The sequence below is a fragment of the Choloepus didactylus genome, chromosome 1, assembly GCF_015220235.1.
Source record: "Choloepus didactylus isolate mChoDid1 chromosome 1, mChoDid1.pri, whole genome shotgun sequence".
NCBI classification, from domain to species: Eukaryota; Metazoa; Chordata; class Mammalia; order Pilosa; family Megalonychidae; genus Choloepus; species Choloepus didactylus.
In genome coordinates, this window is record NC_051307.1 from 106,814,143 (window position 1) to 106,838,753 (window position 24,611).

Sequence of the window (24,611 nt, forward strand, 5' to 3'; positions counted from 1 at the left end):
CTGGTCACATCTGAGCAACTAAAGCAGTTCTCTGGGGTTGACTCAGGAATAATTATAAGTAGGTTTAGCTTCTCTTTGCAGGAATAAGTTTCATAAGGGCAAGCCCCAAAATCCAGGGCTTGGGTTATTAAACTTGGAGTCCCTAATGCTTGAGAGAATACCAGGAATTCCCCAGGTGAGGAAGTTTAATATTTTCACATTTTCCTCAAGTCCCTCAAGGGGACTTTCTTGTTCCTGCAACCAGGACAGTTGCAGCTATCAGTATAGAACGTGTGCCAGAGTGAACATCCTAAAACTGGAACTGAATTTAAACACCTCTGTTGGCATCTCAATACTAAAAGAATCCAACTCCTAAGCCCACCCTTCTACGTTTTCCAGCCGGTCGCCAGTTTCTCACTCATTTCTCATATACCTTAGGCTCTGGTTCATTACTTGGACCTCCTGGCTCACGTTCTACCTCCTTTCTCTGCTTGTGGAAATCTTGCTCATTCTTTAAGGTTTTCTCCAATCCCGCTTCCGCTTCTCACCCCCCCCACACACACACACACACACAGCAAGGACCTTTAGTTTTGGATCCAAATTGGCTTGGATTCTAATTCTGGCTCTCCTTTGGGGGCATCTAATTTCTCTGAGAGTCAGATTTTTCATCTGTTAAGTAAATACAAAAATATCTACCTCACAAGACTGTTGTGAAGATTAAGAATAACTGGCATACAGTGGGTGCTCAAAAGGTAATTCTGATTATTTCCGTGGTAACTATTACTGTGCCGGCCCTTGACCTCCACCGCCCATATTGCAACTCTTGGCTCTACAGTGGTTGCCTTTGCCCTGTGTTACAGCGGGTGGTGGACAAGGCCGTCTTACCCCTTAGACCCGAAGCTCGCTGTGGGCAGGGCTCGTGATTCACCCTTGGGTCTCCCAGCGCCTGGCACACAGCCTGGCACTGTGGGCGCTGAATGCTGAGTAGATGGAGAAACGGGCAGAGATGAACGCATTAAAAGATACAAAGACAGACGGAAAAAGGACAGAAGCAGGCATAGAGTTGCTGGGAAAATGGGTTCTTCTAGGAGTCTTCGCCCAGAGGCACAGAGGTCGGCGCCCCGCCCGGGAGGGGAGGGGAGGGGCTAGGGGCGGGGCTTGGACGCGGACCCCGCCCCTGGTCCGTCAGCCATCGTGCTCCGCTGGCGCAGCCGGCGCGTAGCGTGGTCCCGGCAGTGCCACCAGGCTCTTCAGCGGCCCCGCGGGCGGGGTTGCGAGCGTCGATATGCGCCCCCTGCTCGGCCTCCTCCTGGTCTTCGCCGGCTGCACCTTCGCCCTGTACTTGCTGTCGACGCGACTGCCTCGCGGGCCGAGACTGGGTTCCGCCGAGGAGACTGACGGCAGGTCCGGGGCAGAGCGGTGACAATCTGGGTTCGGTTGAGAGGAAAGGAGTCACGTCCGAGAATGGGGTCTGGGAATCGAGATTCGGGTTCCCGGATTGGAGGCGTCGGGGGTCGGAATTTGATGGAGTTCCGTTCCGGGACCGAGGATTGGGGTGTGGTATCCCGGCCCGTGTCTACGCCTCCTCGGGCAGGCCGGGTGGATGGGAGCCTAGCCCGGCCCCGAGTGGGACCTGCCGAGTCCTGGCCGCGCGGGGTGTGCTGTCGTGGCGCGCGGCGGGTGCCTTTGGGGTGGTGATTTGCGGAGGAAAACGGGGCGCATCACCCGGGACGTTGCCTGCCGGAGCACCTCAGCCCTCGAGTCGAGCTCCCCTCCTTTTCCCAGTTCCAGCCCTGACTCCCATTTCAGGCCGACCCTCGCCCCTGAGTAGATCCCCAGCCATTCTTCACGGCCGCTCTCAGCCTCCCTCGGACCCCCTTCCTCACCCCACCCCACTTCTGTCAGGCCCGCCCTTGGCACTTTAAGACTTTCGGTTCTCAGGAGAAATATTTAAACCGTTCACCAGTTATTTGTCGGGTCTGCGCATCCTCCCGACTATCCCGACCTATCCCTTCTCTTGAACGACCGGGCGTGGCTGGAGGCGTAACAATACCTACCGGGCCGGTTTGTGGTGAGTGCTGCGCACCGTGTATGTTAAGTGCTGCCGACCATATGTATTAAGTGCCTGCAAGTGTGCCTGGCACACAGCATTGCGCCATCAAGGGATGTTACAGATATTTCAATATTAGGACAACTGTTTTGTTATTATATTCTTTTGCTCTAGCCAAGAGGGGTCTTTGGGTGTCAGACATACTAGGAGAAGCATTCTGATGAGAACCAGGAGGGTTCGCTCATAATTGCTCTTTGATGAATTTAAGGGCAGTTTAGATTGCAGAGGCAATGCGGCCTTTATAAACTGGCCTTTATAAACTTTGTGAACAGGATTCGGGGTGCAGTGAAGACCAGATTAAGAGCAGGATGAGAAACTAAGCTCTTTGAATGGGTTAGTTTCCAGCCTGACATATTCTCAAGAATATTTATGATGTGGGACAGATATGCTTTCCCAAAGAATCTTTAATTGGCCTAATAGCGAGTGATAAAACAGTCATTTTACCTGGTAACTCAGGAGCAGTATTAAGTCCGAATTGCTCTTGGCCTAAAGCTTGGGGTAGGGGACCCGCCCTTACAGGACGGTAAGTAGGATGTTTAGTACTCGCCTGGAAATTAATATATTTGCTTCTTAAGGATAGTTCATAAAATCTGAGAGCTAAAACTCAGATACTGTCACTTAATGATAGTAGCAGAGTTGGGATGCTGAGTCAGGTCTCTTTCTTCCAGACCTGGGCTCTTTTGTCTGCCCCTACTGTATTGTATCAGGTCAGCCATCACGTTAGGTTCAGCTTATGTATATATTTCCAGCAGACCAGATAATGGGCATATTTATAAACCTTATGTGGAAAGAAGACACAGCGAGTGACTTTCTTAGGTACTAAGCTGATCTGGATTCATGTTTCCATCTGCTTTTCCAAACCCTCAGGTTGGTGTGGTTCCCTTCAGACTTGGCGGAGCTGCGGGAGCTCTCCGAGGTCCTTCGAGAGTACAGGAAGGAGCACCAGGCTTATGTGTTCCTGCTTTTCTGCAGTGCCTACCTCTACAAACAGGCCTTTGCTATCCCCGGCTCCAGCTTCCTGGTCAGTGCCCTGCCATGCTTCTGTGCTTGCCAGGAAACTATCTTTGTAGGCTGCAAATCATATAGACCAGAGGACAGACCACTATAGTGACCATTTGTTGACAACTTCCCCGTATCAGGCACTGTCCTGGTTGCTTTACCTGAATGATGTTATCTAATCCTCAAAACAATCTTATAATAAGGCCATTATTATCCCCATTTTACAGATAAGGAAACAGTTGGGGAGAGGTTAAGTAACTGTCCAGGGTAACATGGTGAGTAGGGCACAAGGCGGGGGTTTGAACCCATGGCTTCATGGCTCCAGAGTCTGCATTTCCTTTCAGTTCGTTGTGTTTGTTTCTAAGACATTGATAGCTTTGGAAAGCTGACTTTGATACACACACAGACACAGACACACACACACACACACACAACAGGGCTGGGTGAACTCTTCTTCCTAAGAGCTTCTAAAATATTCTACATTTTGGTGCTATTATATATAATTAGTTTTCTCCACCAGTCCATGAGTTCCTTGAGGGCAGGCTCTGTTCCTTATTCTCAGCCTTTGTATTCCTTTGCCTGGTACACAGAAGTACCTCAATAAATGTTCCATTAACAAATGAATATTGTTCATCGTGATATTAGGCTGAAGAGGATTAGGAAGACTCCCAGGTGCAGAGGGGAGGCATTCTCATTTCCTAGCAGCCCCCACTGGTTCTCAGGAGCTGCAGCGTTAGACCCGGGCTTGTGCTCTGGCTGTCACCTATTTCTCTTCAGCCATCATCTCAGGTTATGCAGGAGAATCTATGCTTTCCTCCCTGAACATTTTAAGCTGTTTCATATGTGTGTTTATGTAAGATTGGGGTTTGGAGTGGATTTGAATCCCAGCTATGTGACCATGGTTAAGGACACTTAACTTCTCTGACCTAGTTTCCTCATCTGTAAAATGTAGAAATTCCTCTGTAACCCCTTAGGATTGTTCATGGGAGGATTAAATGAAATAATGGGTGTAGAGGGCCTGGCCTCAGCCCTTGTTGAATGATTGAATGACATACTCAGAAACCCTGAAAGCTTCCCTCTGTCTTGCTTCCCTGTCCTGCCCCAGTATCTTTTCTCTACTCCAGGCTCGGGCTGGATCCACTTAAGCAGTTTTTATTGGAAACTGGAAAAAAAAAAAAAAAATGTCCATGCCAAGAGAGACAGGGGAGGTGTGTGGTGCTTGCAATAAAGGACTGACTTCTGCATGCTTTCTTCCCTCTTGGGCTGATCCTTCTCCAGGGCAAAGAGCCAGCTGCTTCTCGGTGGGGGTTAGACACAGAATAAGGAGTGAATCCTGGCTCTTCCTTGCACAAGTGATCTCGGGCAAGATACTTAATCTCTCACCTGTAAAATGGGGTAATGAGAGTATCTATGATACAGGGGTGTAGAGAGAGTTAAAGGAGACATGTAGTCAAGCACATAACACATAGTAGATGCTCAGCAGAACTCACCCCATTTCCAAGACCTCCTTTTCACTTTCTCTCTTGGATCCCATGTTTGGCAGGATGATGTCTGTGAGACAAACTGCATTGACAAAGTATTAGTTCATTTTCCTATTTTTGGAAATCTAAGGCTTTTTTTTAACTGTCAGTAGAGCTCTGGTCAATGTGGAACCCGGGAGTTAGCATACCATATAGATGTTATTCCAACAACAATAACAAAAGACATTTATATAGCTTTTGTAGTCTTACCAAGGGAGAAGTCATGATTTGTGTTCATCATTTGAAATAGTAAAAATAACTTGTGAGTTTCATTTCTACCTCTTGGAGCCCCAGTGATTGCAGGACCTCCTATAGCCAATACAGCTGGCTGTGCTTTACATGTATTCTACTTAATTCTCTCCTGCCCTATGTAAGGTGTAGGAATCTGAGGTCAAGGTTATAGCTCCCAGCCATTCCATCACTTTTCATCTACCTCTTTAAAATGTGAGTTAGTTCTTGGCCAGAAAAACCACTGAAGAAGGAGAGAACTTACAACTCTCAGGCTCTGGGGCATGGTAGCTGGTGGCTGCCACATGTTCCATGGCTGAGGGTTTGTTTTCTTCGCAGAATGTTTTAGCTGGTGCCTTGTTTGGTCCATGGCTGGGGCTCCTGCTGTGCTGTCTGTTGACTTCTGTGGGTGCCACATGTTGCTACCTGCTCTCCAGTATTTTTGGCAAACAATTGGTGGTCTCCTACTTTCCTGCTAAAGTGACCCTCCTGCAGAGGAAGGTAAGGGGAGGAGCACATTGGCCTCCTAGACCCCCAGATTGTCACCTCATGTCCCTGAGCAGGGATTTCCCATGGGGCTTCACCCTGCCTTGGGAGGTGTTTTACAGACCAAGAAGCTTGGGTTCTAGGGGTTCTTTTGATGCCTCCAGGAGGCACAGATACAGGATCAAGCCTCAGTTCCACCATAACCAGCTCTGTGACTTTAGGCAACTTCCTGGCTTCTCTGAGGCTCAGGTATGTCCATTTTTAAAATGGAAAAAACAGCCTCTACTTGGGAGGAATTGGGGACTGAATATGTGAAGTGTTTAGAACAGTGCTTAGAACCAGCAAGTTTTCAATACATGGTGACTCTTTCTGCTTCTTACCGGCCGTGTCCTCTTTGGCTACAGGTGGAGGAGAACCGGAACAGCTTGTTTTTCTTCTTACTGTTTTTGAGACTTTTCCCCATGACACCAAACTGGTTCTTAAACCTCTCAGCCCCAATTCTGAACATTCCTATTGTGCAGTTCTTCTTCTCCGTTCTTATCGGTAAGACACTGGTGGGGGATGAGTTTGAGTCTTCAGAGCTGTCATGTTGTTAGACAACTACATGGGTGTGTGCCTGCCTTGGAGAGAACAGGCTACGAAGAGCATCTTCGAGCCTTAAGACTTAAAGTAATTATGCCTGATTGCAAATTGAAGCAGGCCTGAACACGAACACCTATAAAAATGATTTTGGAAGAAACTAGCATTTTTTAATTGTACTCAGTAGGCAATGAGTACCTACTGTGTGCCAAGCACTGCTGGGTACTGGGATTAGAAGAGAGAATCCATGTAAAGCACATGGCTTGGCATGCAGTAAGTGCTCAGCAAACACTACCGGGAAGAGCAGGGGTGGAGTGAGGGTGTGTGGGCAGCTTTTTGGGTGGAGGGCCAAAGAAAGGAGCAGAGCAAGGGGACTTCCTGTCTGGTTTTGGCCGCTTTTCTGACTAAAGTCTGCTTTAGAAAGAACTGGGAACTGGCCAGGTTCATTCTTGTCGCTTGACAATTGTATGACCTTCAGCAAGCCACTTACTTTCATGGGCCCCTTGGCCAGATAGGGGCTGGAACTAGAGCAGAGTTTATCAAAGTATGGGCCTGGAACACCTTTATCAGAATGGGAAGGTCAGGAGGCTTGTTAAGAATGTGGATTCTGGGGTCTGCCCCATATCTGCTGAATCTTGGGAATGAGACCTGGGAATATGCTTTTTCTTTAACTTTTAATTTTGAAATAATTTCTAACTTATAGGACAGTTGCAAAAATGATACAAATCCCATACAGAAGAACTCCAACATACCATCCCCCCACCCCCCAGATACCCACATCTACCAATTTTAACATTTTGGCATCTTTGTGGTTTCTTTCCTACTTTCTTTCTTTCCTTCTTTCTTCCCTCTCTTTCTCCCTCTCTCCCCCTTCCTTCCGTCCTTTCATCATCTATCTATCTTTCTATCTACCTACCTATCTATCTATCTTCTGAACATTTGAGAGCAGGCTGTACACATCATACTCCTTGAACACAATACTTCCATGTACATTTCCTGCAAACAAGGATATTCACTTATGTGATTACCTTAAGTGCAGTTATCAAGGTCAAGAAATTTAACATTGATATAAAGCTTACATTCTATAGTCCAGTTTTTTCTTGTGTCCCAATAATGTCCTTTTGAGCTTTTTCTCCCCCATTCTTAGATCCCATCCAATGTTGTTTATTGCAAATTATCATTACTTTTAGTTTCTCTCTTTTTTTAAATTGTGGAAACATGGAATATGCTTTTAAATCTGGTATCTAGACAGTGGTTCTAAAACTTTGGCACCTATTAAGAATCTCCTGGAGAGCTTTTAAAAATCTCTACACACACCAAGGACTCAGAAATTAGTATGTTTTAAAACATTTCCCAGATAGTTCCAGTGTCCAGTCAGGTTTAAGTAGCAAGTCCTAAAGAGGGATTCTGCTATATCCTGAGGTTTTCAGACCACTGAATTAGATGATATCTAAAGTTTCTCCCATTGCTAACTTTGTGAAAACAAAATGAAACAAAACAAAAAAAACAACTAGTTACCATCACTTTCTCCATGCTGGCAGTAGACCACCCTCTTTGAAGGATTGCCTTCTCTTAAACCTTCCCTAGAGCAAGGAGGGAAAGACAATTGAAGGCTTCTAGGTCAGACAACAAATCTGTGGTTGAGCAGCTGCTATTAATAGGGAATGCCTGAGAGAACTGAGATCTTAAATTGAAGCAGGATTTACCACAGATAATTCTGATCATATCTGCTTTCAGACAAAGTGCCTCAGCACCTCAATTAATGGGGGTCATCAGCTTGTAATGACCTAGGTGGCACTGGGCTTCGAAAGCCTCTGGAGACTCGGGTTCCTTCCATTTTACAAGTTGCGTGACCTTGAGTCTTCTGTGATCTTGAGGCTGCGTCTACTATAGAAGAAGAATAGATTCTTAAGGGGTTCCAAACCAATCAGAATCTCCTGTTGGGGGAGCATTAGATGGGAACTTTAAAAATACAGGATCCTGGGCTCCACCTTAGGCCAAGTTAACCAGACCCTTAGAGGTGGAGCCCAAGAATCTGTTTTAACATGTTTACCAGGGGATTATTATGCAACCAGCTTGTCCAACCACCAGTCAGACTTTTGGGATCCAGTAGATTTGGTGACCTCTTAGAGAAGGGAAGGGGCAGTGAAGGTCATGAAAAGCAGTACGTCTTCTAAGAAACTGATTTTAATCTTATGCACACTGAAAATCTCATGATGATGGTGTTTTCCTCTTTACTTTTGCTGCTGAAATGCTCAGAGCCAAATCTGGGGCCCATTTCTAGCAAATGGGTGAACCTTATGCATTTTTGTGCTAACTTTCCTCTCTGACTTATTTTATTCTTCTGTACTCATTTTGCTTTTTTTTTCCTGTCTTAAAATTTTTATCTTATTGTAGGGTATACATTTTTGTATACATTTGTGTAAACCCTCTAAGTCCTTTTTTTGAACAAGTCAGGTTATCTGGGAAGTGAGGAAAGGAGGGGAAAAGGTGGGAAAGGAGGAGGAAAGAAAGGAAAGAGGGAATATGTTTAGGGGTAAAGAGTTGGGCAAAAAATTGGAGTCACTATTTTTAATTCCTGGTGACATTTCTGAAAGGTTATTTTTCTTAATTTTTGTTTCCCTTTTCTTCCCCCAGGTTTGATCCCATACAATTTCATCTGTGTACAGACAGGCTCCATCCTATCAACCCTCACCTCTCTGGATGCTCTCTTCTCCTGGGAAACTGTCCTTAAGTTACTGGCCATTGCCCTAGTGGCCTTAGTTCCTGGGACCCTCATTAAAAAATTTAGCCAGAAACACCTGCATTTGAATGAAACAAGCAACTCTAATCATCTAAATAGTAAAAAAGGCACGTGATTTAGATTTTCTGATTGCCACATCCCTGGACTCCATTGCTTCTTTAAGCAATGGTTGTGGTTCTCTAAAGCCCTACACTGTTTTCTAGTTACCCTAAACAGATGATCGTACACTGTCTGTGGGCAGTGTCTTGTCGTAGAGGACACTGTGTTCTAGATGGTGAATTATATCAGGTTTGTTCTCAAACCAGCCCTGGTTTAGTAGGACACTCTGAGAAATGGAGGGCTTCCTAGAATATCCTGTTTAAATTTTCCTGAGTAACAGGGGGAATTCAGGATAGGCTATTATTATACTTGTCTCTTGCCAACTCCTGAGCTGCCATGGGAGAGGATGCTGATTGTCCTTCTCCAGAGTGCCTCTTTTTGCAAAATGACAGGCTGTTGTGACAGGTGTTCTCCTATTACCTCCCTAGTGGATGTTATTAATGTAAATGATGACATGTGAATCCATGGCACTAACATCAGTCTTCATTGTCTGTTAGTCTCTTGAAGAGTGTTTCCTTTGTTATTTTTTGCTAATCACCTACCTCTTCTATAAGCCAAGGGAAACAAGCTGACGAACTGCGTGGGACTTCCACACAGAGCTGAAATGCACAGCAATTTCTGTGATGCTGTTTGTGTTCAGACACACTGATGTTACCATGTTTATCAAACCTCCTTATAGTTGCATGTCCTGACAATTCAGCTGATTGCAAACAGACTATTAAATATGAATAGAGCAAACTCTGTATGTTTTGGATATGTTCTGGATAAATTCTTACCCATGGATGGGGACAGGGCTCTTGACTCACCTGAATCAAATAAACATCATTACATTTTTAAATCTGTCCTGTCTGTATGGGAAATCCCTTCTACCTGTTCCTGCTAGGAGGAAAGACTCAGCACACTAGGATATCCGAGTCAGTGTACCCCCTGAATGTTTTTCATTTTGTCATTTGCCAAGAAGAACTGAGGAATGATTTTCTTTTAATTCAAAGAGAAAAACTTGGCTTCTGATTATACTATGTTGTATTTTAATTACCCATATAGTTCTCATTGTTTCCTGCAGCTGCAGTATTGAATTGGCACAGACCTGTGTTAATGCTTCCAAGGACAGAAGGACCTTGGCAGCAAAAGTGACCAGCTCTGTGATCCTATACCCTACAAGAGTAGTTCACCATTACTTATTAGAACTGTTGTCCTTGGGCATCTTGCTGGGTTTTCATCTTGCCAAGAGCTTTAATCTAGACCTCTTGTTCTACATCAGTTCTTGGGAATACTCACGTTCAGTAGGAAGAATGAATTCCCAGACTGTTTTTTGTTTTTTTGATATCTTATAATCTTTTCACACCAAGGACTTCATTTTTAAAATGTGTTTCTTTAAAAGAAGGCTTGATAGCAAAAGTGGGGTGAGATCTGGAGTAGGGGGAAGGAAGGAGAAACAAGGAAGTTTTGCACACTTGCAAGTGTGTGCCCTTTGCCCTTTAGCAGGACCCTTAAGTTTTTCACATCCCCTCCCCCTAATTTTACAACAGTGTGCCTTATCACTTGTGAGTTTATAGGCAATTTCCCAAATGAATACAAATGTTCTGTGTGGTGCCTGTTTGTACATGTTGCTAACTTCAACTACCCTTGCCAAAAGGAATTAGGATTGGTTGAAAATCAGACAATCCAAAAATGATGTTTTAGCTTTCCAATGTCAGTAAGCTTCTTACCAGAATTATTCATTGGAAACCATATTTTTCATTTTCATCTTTTACTGCCTTATGCTTACTTTATCTCTGGGTCACTAAGAAGGGTGGAATAACTACAAGAGAGCAGCAGGGAAACCATAGGGAAAAAGCAGAAAGCCTGTGTAGACTATGACAGAATAACCAAGTGGAGGCTATAACAAAAGAGAACCATGGTTGTCCCTTTTGTCATTTTGTCTGAGTCACAGAAACCAGCATTCCCCCTCACCTGTTTCCCTGGCTTCAGGAAACCTAGTCATGTGAAGTCTTCTTTCTCTAAAGTTCTGACAAATTGAGACTCCACTAGTTGTTACAGCAGCTTTCAGGACACAACAGGACCTTCAGGAAAAGACAGGACCCCAAAACAGTGAAGTATTCTGTTTAATTCCATGCATTTGTTTGCTTTGATAGTTATTCTTGTTCCCATTGCTGTACAATTGTTCAATACAAAGAGGGCGTCGGCATCAGAAAACACAGGGAGCAAGGGAACTGATAGTACGGGATAGCAGGGGAGACATGAGGGCATTCAATTTTAGACTTAATCATGTAAAACAAATTAGTTTCTCCAAATTGATAGGAACTCGAGTTATTGCAATAAAAAATCAAAGTGGGCATTCCCACTTCCAGAGTCTTAAGAGTGGTCACTCTGGAGGAGGAGAGCCATCCGGGGGTGATACGGCCAATGTGGGCATCTTCCTAATAGCACACATTCTGGCTTGGGTTCCCCCTGGCCTGTAACCATTGTAAGATTCTCTTCATCTGGACAGTAGTCTGGGGCCAGGAGCCAGTGTTCCCCTGAGTGCTGTGAAGTGGCTCGAGAGCAGGCCTGAAATTCTGCCGGAAGCTACCTTACAGTGGTCTTGGCTCTGTGTAAAATCCTGCCAGCATGCCCTGGGCACGTGACAGTTAACAAAAGCCTTAACACAACTCCTTTGGGATAATCCTGTTTCACAGAGCAGTGATTTCAGAACTCCCCTCTTCTGCCACCTGTCCCTGAGATGTGTTCCAGCTTCCAAAAGGGTCCTCCACTTGACAGCCTAGTTCTTTCCAGTATAAACAGGCTTTTGCAGTATCACTTGGTAACATAAAAAACAAGCAGACTAACGTGATTGTTAAGTAACAGGATGTGAGGCTGGTAACTGGTGATGTGAGTATAACTAGGGCATTTATTCTATGAAATCAGCTAAGAAGAAAAATCTTGCTGCCTGGAAAGGCACTAAATTCATACTGACAGTACAAGTCAAAGTCTTGAAAAGAATGTCACATTGTTTCAGTGCCATTAGTCTCACAGAGTCTAAGGAAAAAGCAGGTAACTGGGACTTACATTAACTTTGTTTAAGGACGGTGAGCGAGGAACATGCTCATGCAACACAATGAAATGATGTGAATGAAGAGACATTTTGGCATTTGACCCATCAGTGTGCTTGGTGATTATCCCTAGGTGGCATCCATAAGGAGAACACTTGAGTGATCCTGTCATTTTACCATCAGGACTAACTCAAGATCTCAAACCATCTTTAGGAAATCAATTATGAGCTTAAAGCTGGGATGGCAAACATTTCCCCTTTACATCAATTCCAATCAAGTGGTAGTTGTTCCAGTGCTGGGTTGTGAGGGGTTGTGAGGCTATGTCCAGGCTTAGTAGGAAAGAATATGGTGATCAATAAATAATGTAGGTCTTGGGTGTTTCAGGTAGAGATGGTGGATGGCTGTAAATGGAAGTGTTTCAGTTTCTGGTTTAGAGAATTACATGGAGGCTAAATGAAAAAACAAAACAAAACATCCCAGGATAGTAATTCCTTGTACTTCAAATATTATGTTCTATTCTGGAATATTCTGTTCCAGGAAATTCAAGTACGAATGTTTGAAGAAAAGGGGAGCAATTGAGATGTGAAGACATGAGAAAAAGGAGAGTAAATCATTGGATCAATAAGGAGGCATTCATGCTGAAAGGCTGCCAGTGCTCCACATGGAGGGGTGAGGGCATTTGAAATAGTCTGGGCTGGTACCAGGAGAAACCCAAACCATCTATTGCTTGGGGTGGGAGAGGGGAAAATTTTTGCTCAATGAGTTCCTGAAATGATGTCCAGTACTTATTTAAATCCTACTAAAAATGTCCTTAATTTTAAAAGGTTGGACTTGTTGATACTAAAGTTTTTTATTATCTGACCTTCAAGTAGGCCATTCAAAATCATCTTGCAACAGAGCTAACATCTTTATCTTTCTGAGTAGATCGAACTTTGAATTCCCCATGATCTTAGAAACAGACTTATACTTTAGTGGTGATAAGGTCCATTATAACTTCAAAGTGGATGCAGGCTTTTCTGTCCCCCTGCTAAGCAATTTTAAGAGGAACTGTTCTTCAGAGGACATGATCTAGAAATAGATGGAAATCAGAACCAAATGGTTATTTGCAACACAAGTTAAAACTCATTATAGCAGTCAGTCAAAAACAGATGCTGTATGTCACATGTGGACATTCATCTCAAGGGGATTACACTTTCAATCACTGATGAAGCTTGAAATCAGTCTGATGAGGTTCTTTGAAGTACTGTTTGCATAATGCGAAGGTATGGCCTGTTCCAAGTGACATTTTGTCAGAACTGAAGAATTAGCTGTTAAATTCCCTGAGCTCTTGATTCAACACTTTAGATGACTGTTGAGTTGTTCCCCCCAAAAAACACACATCAATTCAAGATTTTTCTGGTTATTACAAGGCAGGCAGTGAAGGGCAAGGCTGGGATAGAGAAGATATTTCCTTTCTTACCTCAACTAATGGCACTGTTCTTTTCTGAAGCCTCTAGTTAGTTCTACTCAAAAAAGTAAAAATGTTCATGTGGAATTTTATTCAACTCTTGACCATACTATGAATGACTGAAGATATAATACTATCTACTACCCTAACATGCTCATAACGGTTAATCTGGATAAGGTATATGGATGGCATCATCATGACAGAGAGCCAAGACAGGAATTCAAAAAAACTGATCAAAATTATGAGGTACCAGGTGTGGGTTTTCTAGGAAGACAGTCACAGGAAACATAATATAGAAGTTGACCCTCATTTTCCTCTGCTGCCACTGAAGGTGGGCAAAAAGAACCACACAAACTGAAGTGTCAATGTTTTATGTTGGACAGAAAGAGGATTTACAACTTAAAAAGTTGTAGCTTCTCCATTCCTAGAGTAATGAATCCAAGTGCAATGCGTCTGAAGGCAGAGGGTGGAATATATGGCTTTCAAGGTACTTTTCCAGCCCTATGACTCTCTAAGTGACTAAGTCTCATTCTAGAATTCTTCTGTCTTGTTATGGGATGACATCACAGACATTTTATGTGATGCTCATATGTATATTTTTTCTTTTTTTAAATCTCCCTTCTACTCCCAACTAAGTTAAAAAAAAAAGTTGGTTTTGTGGGATCTGGCAGGGATTTTATGTAATCTGTATGACTACAAATTATGCTGTCAATTCCTGAAACTATGTAACCCATGCATCCCATGCAAAAACTTTCTACATCTGTTTCTCTCAGGGCATTAAATAATTCTTTTTTCTTCTAACATAGTCCCATGATTTTATTTCACTTACACACTTACTAAGAAAGTGTACAGCTTTTGAACTCTTTGTCTGTTCACTCAGTTACCTGCCCACCCAGGAGCTTTCATGATCAAGTCAAAATCACAATGTTTCCACTGGGCTCTAGGACAGAATTCATATCTTCAGATGATTGTTGTACAAAAAAAATTAGGGAATACCAGGGAGCTCCCAGATGGCAGTTCCATTTTCATTCCTTCATAAAAATCACATAATCCATGGTTAGCAATCAACATAATCATTGTGCTACACCATAAACCACACCTTCTGATCAACAGAAAATGAGAATGATAATAATTATTATAAAATAAAATAACAATAATGCCATAACTTAAGATCTTTCATGTAGTCCAGCTACAGGATTTATACAAAATGGAATAATTTAATGCAAACAATACTGCTCTCTGTATAAGTTAAACATTTTCCTTCATCCTACCTAAAAGCTATAAATTATAGACACTAAATTTTAAATCAAATGTCTCAACACAAAGTGTAAACAAATGGAGGGATCAAACAAGCAAAAGAAACTGCTCTAAATTCCCCCCCCCCCCTTTCCTTTTTGGCTGATGCAATCAGTGAAACCCAGAGGAAGGGCAACATTTTCATCTGCATTGAAATGGTTTAATACCTCTTTGTGCAAGTCCTTCTCTGTGTCAAACATGATGCAATGCCAAAGAGTCTAGTGGTCTTTTTCTGGTCTTGAGCCCAGAGAGGTTGCTTGACATTAATCTATCTTGGAGACAGAGAATGGAACTAAGCCAACATGTTTGTATATAAAATTCTAGAAAAAAAATTCCTTAAAGCCAAGGCACCATGAAATACCTTGGGATGCTTTTCGAACCCATGGCACTGGAGACAGGAAGGACAACATGTCTTTGACAACATAAAATCTTTCCAAGCTCTGCTTAGCATCATTCTTTCCCCAAAGTTCCAAATTCAATTATTTTAAACTACACTGCTGCTATGCACTACATATTATAGTGATTCAAACTGAAGTAAAATACATTTTACAAACAGCATTTAATAAAAATGCTATTGCGGCAGGAGATGGGTTGCCTTATATAAGTTGCTTATTTTGCCTTTATTCTGACAGTGGTAGCCAGTCATTAAAGCTTCCAAGATAGAATGAGTTATTGAAAAAAACAAGGGGATGACTTGGGATTGAACATTGGACAGGCTCACACACATCATAGCTGCCTTCAAAGTCTGTCCTCCTGTCATTGAATCAAATGACTCTAGCAGACAGACACCTGGCTCCAAAGAGGGGTGATCCCATTTCTCCACGTAGCTCAACTGAGATGTTCTGAAAGTGACTTTTACAAATTCCACATTTGCTTTTCTAACACTGTTGTAGATTTTTTCTCTTATCCTTCTCTTTTCCTCAGTAACCACCCACCATTTTATCCTTAAAGAACGTGGTCAACAGGTGGAAAGGAAATACGCTACAAGAAAATGTCTGAAAAATCAACACATTGGTCAAGGTAACACATCTGTCAAGGTAATGATAATGACAGCATTAAAGAGGGAAGTATTTGTGAAGGACAAGGTTTGATGCTATCTGTAAGTCTCACTACCTAATGCTGCTTAAAGTTTTAAAAATGCAATCAGCTTCCACATATACAGGTTTGTTTGTTTGTTTCCTCCTAGAGGAAGCACATGACCACAAAAACCTTGGGTGCAAGGATCTGGTTACCAAATGTTTCTAGGTCATTTCCATCATCCATCTGGAAAAAAGCTGGTTGAATTTAAAGTGATTTGTTCACAAGTTATCTGGAATTGCTTTTCTTCTGCTGTAACTTGTTTTCTAAAATACTCATAATATGTCTTGCTCTGGCTCTTCTTCAGTCACTTATGGCCAAAAGACCTGGTCCCCTGTTCAAGCAGCAATAACACCTCCGGGCTCCACAAATTCCCAAGGATGTTGTTCCTGAATTCCATTCTTTTTCTCTCTTTCTCTCATTCTTTCATTTTCTTTATTTCTTTTGCAACAAGTTTTTGTCTCTATATATCATATATAGTTCACTCTTTACAGTACAAAGTGTTAAAATGTCAAACAAAAATAAATATCAATGTTACAGTAGCTAGAATATTCAATAAAATAGATCCCTGCCATTCTTGATTGAAATGTTTGGTGAGACTTACTTCCATTTGGATGTTTTTTCCAGAGATTTGCAAAGCCTCATGTCCCTGTTATTGCAGCTCATTTCTAGGGGTAGTAAAGACGGGGCAGCTCTCTTCCCAGACAAAAAAGCAGGGAGAGAGTAAGAAGAGTCTGGGAGTGGGGTGGATATGAAATGCCAGTATAATCATGAGATCTTCAGCATGGTATTCTTTCATTACCAAGTAGCAGAGTTGTAGTGTTTATTGGTCCTAACTGTGGCATCAGAACACTCCCCATCTGAAGAGTCACAGTCCGATTCTTCAAACTGCATAGGATTCTGCAAAGCCAAGACAAAACAAAACCTTAATTCATTTCTGCAGTAACTCAGTAAACATGAATTGAACACCTCCCATGCAACAGGCACTGTGCTAGGAAAGTGGGATACGAAGATAAATGGGTTCTGTCCTTGTGGGGCTTGGGAAGAAACAAGACATAAAAAGATGAGGATGATGACAATTGTAACAATACCACTGAAACCCATTTACATAGCGTTTACTTTGTGCCAGGCACTGTTATTAAGTGCTTTACATCAATTAACCCATTTAATCCTCACAACAACCCTAGGAGATAGATCTTGTACTATACCTGTTTTACAGATAAGCAAACTGACCTACAGAGAGGTTAAATGGTTTGCCCAAGGTTGTACAGCAAGTAAGTGGGAAGGCTGGGCTTTGAATCTCTAGGCAGTTTGAGTCCAGGGTGTCTACTTTCAACCACTATGCTATCCTGCCTCTGAAAAGGCGGTACTGTATATGAAACAGGGTTACATGTGCTATGACAGCATAGTCCAGGGGATGGTGGGACATGGAGGATGAGGCATCATATCCTTAACTGAGTTGGGACATGGGGCGGCAGGAGGTGATGTTTGAGTTAAACCTTGAAATGGAGGGTTTCCTGAGCAGTTTGTGGTTTGTGCCTCATTTCAAAGCAACTGCCATCATTTCTGAGAGCTCTGTTGATCTTTGTACTTCTATCTACTTCATGGAGGCAGTTGATGTATCTTACACACTAAATGACAGCTGTAATGGTCACAAGGACTTTGAACATTTTCTAACCCAGAAGAGCTCCAGGAAGGGAACAGGGAAGAGAGGAGAAGGGAGGAGAAGCCCCACCTCATAGTTCCGTTCCTCCATACACAGTTTGCCCAGAGACATCTGTGTCTTCACGCGGCGCACGGCACACTCCTTGTCAGACAGCCCGTCCGAGTGTGAGGAAATCTCAAGGGGGATCTCCGGCGTCTGGGACAGCAGGTCCTCCAGCTTCTCCATGAGGCAGTCTTCAAGTTTGTCAGCTAACTCATCAGGGCTGTGTGAGTGATCACTGGTATTTCCCTCCTCTCCATCGGACACAGAGAAATTCTCAGAGCTGAAGGTTGAATATGACTGGCAGCTGCTGATACAGCGATGGGGCCTAAAACCACAAAGAAGCAGACGTGCTTAATCACAGGAACAACTGCTTCCCTTTCCTTATCTGTCACTCACAGCCGTGGTGAGAAATCATCTAGTTTTTTTCTTTTTTTCTCCTGCCCTTGAGGGAGACTCAAATCCAGATAGGTAGAAGGTATTCAATTTTTTTTTTTTTCAGTTTACAGATATATTTTATTTAACATGCCCAAGTTAAAAAAAGTATAACAATTAAACAGTAAAATGCACAGATCTTTAGTGTGTATTTAATGAAGTTTACTTGTTGAACGTGTACCAGTGTAACCACCACCCAAAGCAAGATACAGAACATTTCCATCATCCCGGAAAGTTCCCTCATTCCCCTTTCTAGTCAATTCCACACCCCTACCCCACTCATAGGCAACCATTTGCTAACTTTTATCACCATTTAAAAAAATTTGGCCATTTGATTTTAAAGCAATAATGAGGGATATTTGAATGTCCCTTTTCATTTGGTTTGTATGTTTGACTAAACACTACACTCCAAAGCTGATGGCTACCCTGGTCTTTGAAAAAAAAATCAGCTGATCTAAACACACTGTATGGAAATGCTCAAATTGAAATCATGTTTCTTATTCACAGAGGCATAGATTCTCACAGGTGAAACAGACTTTAGAGATCCAGATCAGAAAACTGAAGCCAGAGGGCAAGTGACTTGTTCAAGGCCACACCATTAGAGAAGGCAGAACTGAGGCTTGGGCCAGGTCTGCTCACATTCTGCTCAGTGTCCTCCCCAACATTCCCCCCGACCCTATCCCAATTACAGTTCCAGAGCCCAATGCCCGGGGGCATGGCCAAGTGCTTTCCACCATCCCTGTAGACCAAATGCCAACAGAAATGAGCCTGGAAGGAACACTCACTCTGCTGCTGGCACAGCCCAGCCAGTTAGTGACCCATTCCAGTTAACATCGGGGTTTAGTGCTAATGAGGCAAAGCTTCTGAGGGGAGAATTTGCAAAGGTTCTTTTTTCTTTCCCATTGTTTACAGATAGGGTAGTAAATAAGAACTCTTATTTACACTAATTTAAAAATCAATATAAAACAAATAGTAAAAACAAGACTGCCCTTTCCTTCTGCTGTTGTCTGGTCTTTTTGTATTTTTTAGTACAAAGTATTTTTGATGGTCAGACAAAGGAAGACTATGTGGGAAAAGAAAGTTAAAGTAAGATTCACACAACTTCAAAAGGCTATTAATCCAGGCGGGGAGACAGAGAGAAGAATGTTATAATATAAAGAGCAAAACTGTGAGATAAAAACAAATATAATTTGCAGTATAGCTAAAACGGAAAGTGGGAAGCCTTCAGATGGGTTGAGCTCATGTTGTGTCACTGGAACAGAAGCTAGAAGTAACATAATTGTGATGTCAGCAGAATGAGTTCAGAGACATATTTTACTGAGGCTGAATCTCACTGCAGTGGAGAAACAAACTATCAAGGAGACAATAAGCTAGCAAAAGCAATGTGGCAGGAATAGATCAGGGGATGAGAACATTTGTGCACAGCGTGGAAACCCAAAATACAATTTACCAAAGGAATTCCTTGGGTTGGAGAGAATTTCTGTCTTTGGGCAGGTACACAAATCTTCCTGGGAGATCCCTAGAGTCTCTTCAAGAATCAAATCTCTATTAGCACAAAAGGCCTCCTGGAAGGAAAATTACCTTCCCTACTTCTGCTTAAGGGAAGCTCATATTTTAGAAGTAGGGAGAAGTGATCCTTCTTTAATCCTACCACCAACATTATTATCCTTGGCTAAGCAAGAAGTTATTTCTAAGGCAGGATTGAATGAGGATTCATCTAGTCATACTTCACTTGAATGATAAAATCCAAGACATAAGGAGGTACACTAGAAAACAGTAAAATTACCCATAAGACAGCATGGCCAGCTCTCACAAACTTCTCACTCTATTCCCAATTGTAACCTTAAATCTCTAATTATGCACCGCAGCTTGAAGTTCCTATGAAATGAATTCTGATGAACTAGGATCTGCTATTACATAGCCAGCTGCCAAAATGTGGCAATGAGAAAACATGAATACAGTGAGTTCAAATTTCCCCATAAGGTGGCTGTCAGAAAGTGACCTCTGATTGAACAAGGTGTGTGGAAACCCAGGACATTACCCGATGGAAAGCACTCGGTGTTTGAAACACTGAAAGCAATTGTGTGTATTTGTTGGTTTTACCTCTGCCTACGTGGAAATTCAACTTCACTATCTACTTCCCCTTCTTCCTCTTCTGAGGAGTCATCTCCACTCTGAGGAGAACAAGAAGAAAACAGTTCAATTTATTTTAGTCTCTCTCTTTTGCTGTGTCACATACCATGCTTGCTGAGTGTCTTCAAACGTATATATCCTCATTCACTCATTTAGCAACTTTTCCTGGGTACCCATGATGACAGGCCCTGTAGTAAATCTGGAAGACACACAGAACTGAGTAAAACTTTATCTTATCCTCAGGAAGGTGACAGCTTCATCAAAGTGTCCAGAAGTGAGTGATGGAGAAGGAAAATGGGAGAAAAGGTCTTGGAGTTCGGAACGGCCTCTCGTAATCACTGTCACTAGGGGTTTCAGGCTTTCTGTCCTAGAGACTCCACCAAGAAGTGATCTTTCAGTTCTTCAAAGTCCAACAACTACATTTTTCCCCCTTTATGCACCAATTACTTTTTCACTAACATCATAGTTATTATGCTATGTCATCTCTACTACTAAGACAGAAATTATTTGAAGTTCAGACCATGTCTTAGTTGAACTGTGTGTCTCACTCCACTTTTAACACAATGCTGCATACAAAATAGGTGCTTAATAAACTTTTATTGAGTCAGAATGTTGGAGGGAGTTCTGGTTGGAGAAACTGCCAGTACTATGTGGTTGATCCGGAAGACTGGACAAGTGTCCTGCCTGAGAAGATGGTCTTCCTTTACAGAGAAAGATCCCATCTTGCCTCAAGGGCTTAAGAACAGCCACACTTAAGATCAACCATTCTTAACCACAGCATCATGATACACAGGAATACCACAATCCTCTGGGAGGATTAATTGTATCACAATTAATTGTATCAAAGATTGAGGATAATTTATCTTTTTAAAAGTAAGTTCCAAAATATTATCACTCTCACCCATTTGCACTCCAATATGCTTTCTTGAGTATAAAGACAGGGATGGAGTTATACTGACATTACCCTAGGAACACCTGTGGGGTTGTAGCTCAGGGAGGAGAAAGGGAGCTGCTCTGTGAGAGTGCATTTCTAACGAGGCCAAATGTACCAGGTGTGTGCTCCATGGCCTGTGGAGTCAGAGATGGCATCCCAACCTTGAAGTGAGTTCAAAAATGTGAGAATTGCAGGGAAGGGGGTACTGCTAAAGGGTGGGGTTTTTGGGGGTTTTAGTATATTCACAAAACTGTGCAACCATCACCACATTCTAAAATAGTGTGGTGATGGTTGCACAGTTTTGTGAATATACTAAAAAACCACTGAACTGGACACTTTACATGGGTGAGTTGTGTAGTATGTGAATTATATCTCAATAAAGCTGTTACCAAAAAAATACACATTATTGATCATAGGGGTAGGGAGAGCAGAGAATGATTTAGCCCAAACTACTGCACCATCCAAAACACAATTTAATTTCTAGGAATGCTTAGCAAGTAGCAGCCTTATATGTAGATGAAGAAATACAATTTTCAGACAATAGCCCTCCCTTCAACTAAATGTTTAGTTGACCGAAATATACTCATTTGCATTTCAGACATTTTCATACCTTCAACTCCTGATAGATGATGGTGATGATGAGACAGAAACAATACATAGCACTGAATGGGTGTTTACTGTGTGCTAAACACTTTTCAAACATAATCTTATTTTTAACTCATCAGAAAGAAAAGCTAACATTTTGGGGGAAGCATGCTATGTGCCAGGCCCTATTCTAAGTGCTTTATATATAGTAACTCTTTAAATCCTCCAAACTACCAATGGGGCAGAGCCCATTATTAACCCCATTTTATAAATGAGGAAACCGAGGTTCATAGAAGTTAACCAATTGGCCCAAAGTCATACAGGTACTAAGTAGAAGAGCCTGGCTTTGAACTCAGGTCTGTCTGACTCCCAAGCTCCTGTTCTTAACCACTAGTGCAGACTACCTACCAGCTAATGAACTCCAGTCAGCCAGAGAAAGGAGAGAAACAGGCTTCAACAATTGAGAATTGGCTGGGTAGTGATGGCTATGAATTAAAGTAATGTTTTCCAAAGTGTATTCTGAAAAAAGACTAGTTCATTGGGGGAATATAAAAAGGTGCTATCGTCAAATAATCAGAGGGAAATGCTAGATTAAACAAATTTACTGCATGATTTTTCAAAGCCTATAATTTGCTAATGTGAACCAGGAATCTCCAAATGGGACAGAGGACCTGTTTTCCAAACTTGTTTTACAGCGGTACCCTTTCTTCTTGCAACATCTCTCAGGACTAGGGTTCGTGGGTAGTAGTTTCTGATCTATTTTGATTACATATGCCCAATATATAGTGGTTTATTTATTTGGAAATTATATACATTTGAATCAGTTCCCCTGGGTCAGTATTTACCAAAGTGTATTCCCTAACTTTTCCCTTAAGCAGTGTAGAAAGCAAGCACTCAAATTTCTATTTGTTTTTGTTATCTCATCCTTTTATAAAATATATATTTTTGTGTATCTTTTATAGTGCACCTAATATGAAAGGCTCTGACATTAAACTTTACCTTCTGAAGAGGCCTTGTTTTTCGAGGTAGCACTGGGGGGGTTATATGCTGGGGGGTGCCGAGGGACGATGCAGACCTACAGCTGTTGAATTCATTTTCTTCCATTTTCTCAGAACCCTGGGCATCTTCTGAGCGGGAATTGTGTGCTGGTGACTTGGAAAGGTCAGGGCTTCTCCCTGCTGGCTCAGCAGAGGGTGTGGCTACGGACCCATGCTGTTCTGGCCTGCACTGGAGGCAAGGGTCATAAGGGTCAGCCTGACAACAGCCCCAAAGGTCAGCCTGGTCCTTGTCAGGCTCAGAACTTCTCCAGCAATCTGCTGCCATGGCTGTAGAAATGAGGTCAGGGCTAGAGCCAGGCATCTGTCTTTGAGCATGGTTGCTGAGTGGGCTCCTCAGGGCTGCTGCTGGGCCAAAATACCTCAGGTTGTTGGCACAGGTTGCAATGTCCTGTCCATGCATATTGAGTCTGGGGTGGTGACTCTGAGACGTGGCGGGAGGGGGTTGCTGGTATTGCTGCTGCAGAGGATTATGGTGATGGGGAGGAGGGTACTGGGATTGAGCTTGGTGCAGATATGTGGGATGGGACAAATTTTCCTGGGCTGGCTGGTTTTTCAAGATTGCTGCAAAGTCACTATGGCTGCCTCTGCTGTTTCCCCGTCGGTGGCGTGGTTTGCTTCGATACCGGCTCTTGCTGCTTGAGGTGGACATTTTGGGGCTTCCAGACAAAGGGGATGCATTGGGAGCCATATCTATGTTGGGGATACCTTCAGATCTCAACAGATCTGGCCTGGGAGAAAAGAACAGATAGGGTTTTAAACACATGAAAACTTATTCGAATTTCAGTAAATGTATCCCAAGCCTTAAAATATATATACTCTTTGAATCAGCTGTCACATTTACAGGGATTTATCCAATGGAGATAATGGGTTTGCACAAATATGTATGTTTAAAGATGTCATGCTACAGTATTGTTTATGATAGCATAAAGTTGAAAACAACTCCCATGTTCACTAATAGAGGAGTCCCTTTATTCCTACTGGATTTTATTCTGTGCCTGGCTAGCCTAGGTACTAAATCCCCTTTCAATTCCAAGCCTATCTTACAGGTTTCTTAATATCTTCCTCATAATCCCAGCTACAAGCTTGGTGCCAATATGCCAAGGTATGGGCAAGGATGTTTGCCCATGATCAGAAATATGTCTGATGATGGATCTGGGCAGATTCTGCAAGGGATCGCAAAGGAAAGAGGCCTGGTAGCAGAGAAGGAAATCTTAGGTTAATTAGACAAGAGGCTACATTCAGGAAGTTTGGCCCAAGCATGGTGTCCTTAAGGACTGGAACTATGTCATATGCATCTGTGTATGTGAAGGACCCTAGAAAGAGTCTTGCTCATTGCAGGTACTCAATCAATGTGTAAGGAAGGAAACGGGGTAGGGTTGGGGGGCAGAGAGGGGGAAACAAGAGAGTTCAGGAATTTGAGCAGGGCCAGTAAGGGAAGGATTAGTGAGGAGTGACACTGGCTTTATACTTTTTCTAATAGCAGAATCCTTTTCTCAAATGAATTATTATGAGAAATTCAGTATCTGAAACAGAAATGGAACTGATTGAAGAGAGGTGGGAAAGCAGAGGTCCTTTCTTGAAGCCCCCCCCCCCCTCCATTCTCTCTAATCCTGCAGCAGCCCAAGACATCTCTGTGGAAGTCACAGACTGTCCTCCTTGGAAACAGATACAGTCCTGCCTCCACCAAACGTGATGATGAACCCAAAGCCCAGCCCAAGTGGCTCATGGTTTAACAGCGGGTTAGTGACAGAACCCAGACAAGAAGTCTCTCCTGATTTCCAGTCTGGTTTACTGGACAGTCAGAATACAAACCTGAAGGTACATACAAATCACCTGTGGAGCTTATTAAAATGAAGATTCTGATTCAGTAGGTCTGGGGTGGGGCCTATGATTCTGCATTTTTAACAAACTCCCAGACGATGCTGGACTGAGGACCATACTTTGAATAGCCAGGCCTTAGAAGAAATCAGTAGTCATCAGACAGTGGGAAATGGGTTTTTCTTCTCTTCCGGAAGAAGTACAGTTAAAGGCTTGTTTTGGCACAGAAGTTCCAGGTGTTACTGGTTTATGAAAAGGTGGATAGTGCATTGTGCTGCTATCAGCAGCTCCCTGTGCCAGAAGTCAAAGTTCTATGGTCATCTGACCAACTTTTGCCACAGAAGGTAT

The 24,611-nt window shown here is 42.7% G+C and overlaps 2 protein-coding genes across 5 annotated transcripts in view; one reads left to right on the forward strand and one right to left on the reverse strand.

Moving 5' to 3' along the window:
- The first annotated feature begins 1,180 nt into the window (after nt 1–1,180).
- On the forward strand, nt 1,181–9,585 carry TMEM41A (transmembrane protein 41A). Its single transcript, XM_037839046.1, has 5 exons — nt 1,181–1,383; nt 2,957–3,110; nt 5,176–5,337; nt 5,727–5,865; nt 8,539–9,585. The coding sequence occupies exons 1-5, from the start codon at nt 1,265–1,267 to the stop codon at nt 8,757–8,759; spliced, it is 795 nt and encodes a 264-aa protein (XP_037694974.1). The 5' UTR covers nt 1,181–1,264; the 3' UTR covers nt 8,760–9,585.
- Nucleotides 9,586–10,830: 1,245 nt separating this feature from the next.
- The window catches only part of MAP3K13 (mitogen-activated protein kinase kinase kinase 13), a 174,425-nt gene continuing 160,644 nt past the window's right edge, over nt 10,831–24,611 (reverse strand). For all 4 annotated transcript variants that reach the window (XM_037839022.1, XM_037838998.1, XM_037839007.1 and 1 more), the window contains 4 exons: nt 22,387–23,173; nt 19,839–19,909; nt 17,331–17,628; nt 10,831–16,495 (listed from right to left, as the gene is read on the reverse strand). In XM_037839022.1, the coding sequence (XP_037694950.1) occupies nt 16,394–16,495; nt 17,331–17,628; nt 19,839–19,909; nt 22,387–23,173 (1,258 nt within the window). In that variant the 3' untranslated portion in view covers nt 10,831–16,393. The remainder of the gene's footprint in view (nt 16,496–17,330; nt 17,629–19,838; nt 19,910–22,386; nt 23,174–24,611) is intronic.

What these genes read in the sequence shown, in the direction of transcription:
- TMEM41A (XM_037839046.1), top strand. Translation starts at nt 1,265, where the DNA reads ATGCGCCCCCTGCTCGGCCTCCTCCTGGTCTTCGCCGGCTGCACCTTC. An exon ending in GCCGAGGAGACTGACGGCAG is followed by an intron (nt 1,384 to 2,956) that starts GTCCGGGGCAGA and finishes CCAAACCCTCAG; the next exon opens with GTTGGTGTGGTTCCCTTCAG. An exon ending in CTTCTTCTCCGTTCTTATCG is followed by an intron (nt 5,866 to 8,538) that starts GTAAGACACTGG and finishes TTCTTCCCCCAG; the next exon opens with GTTTGATCCCATACAATTTC.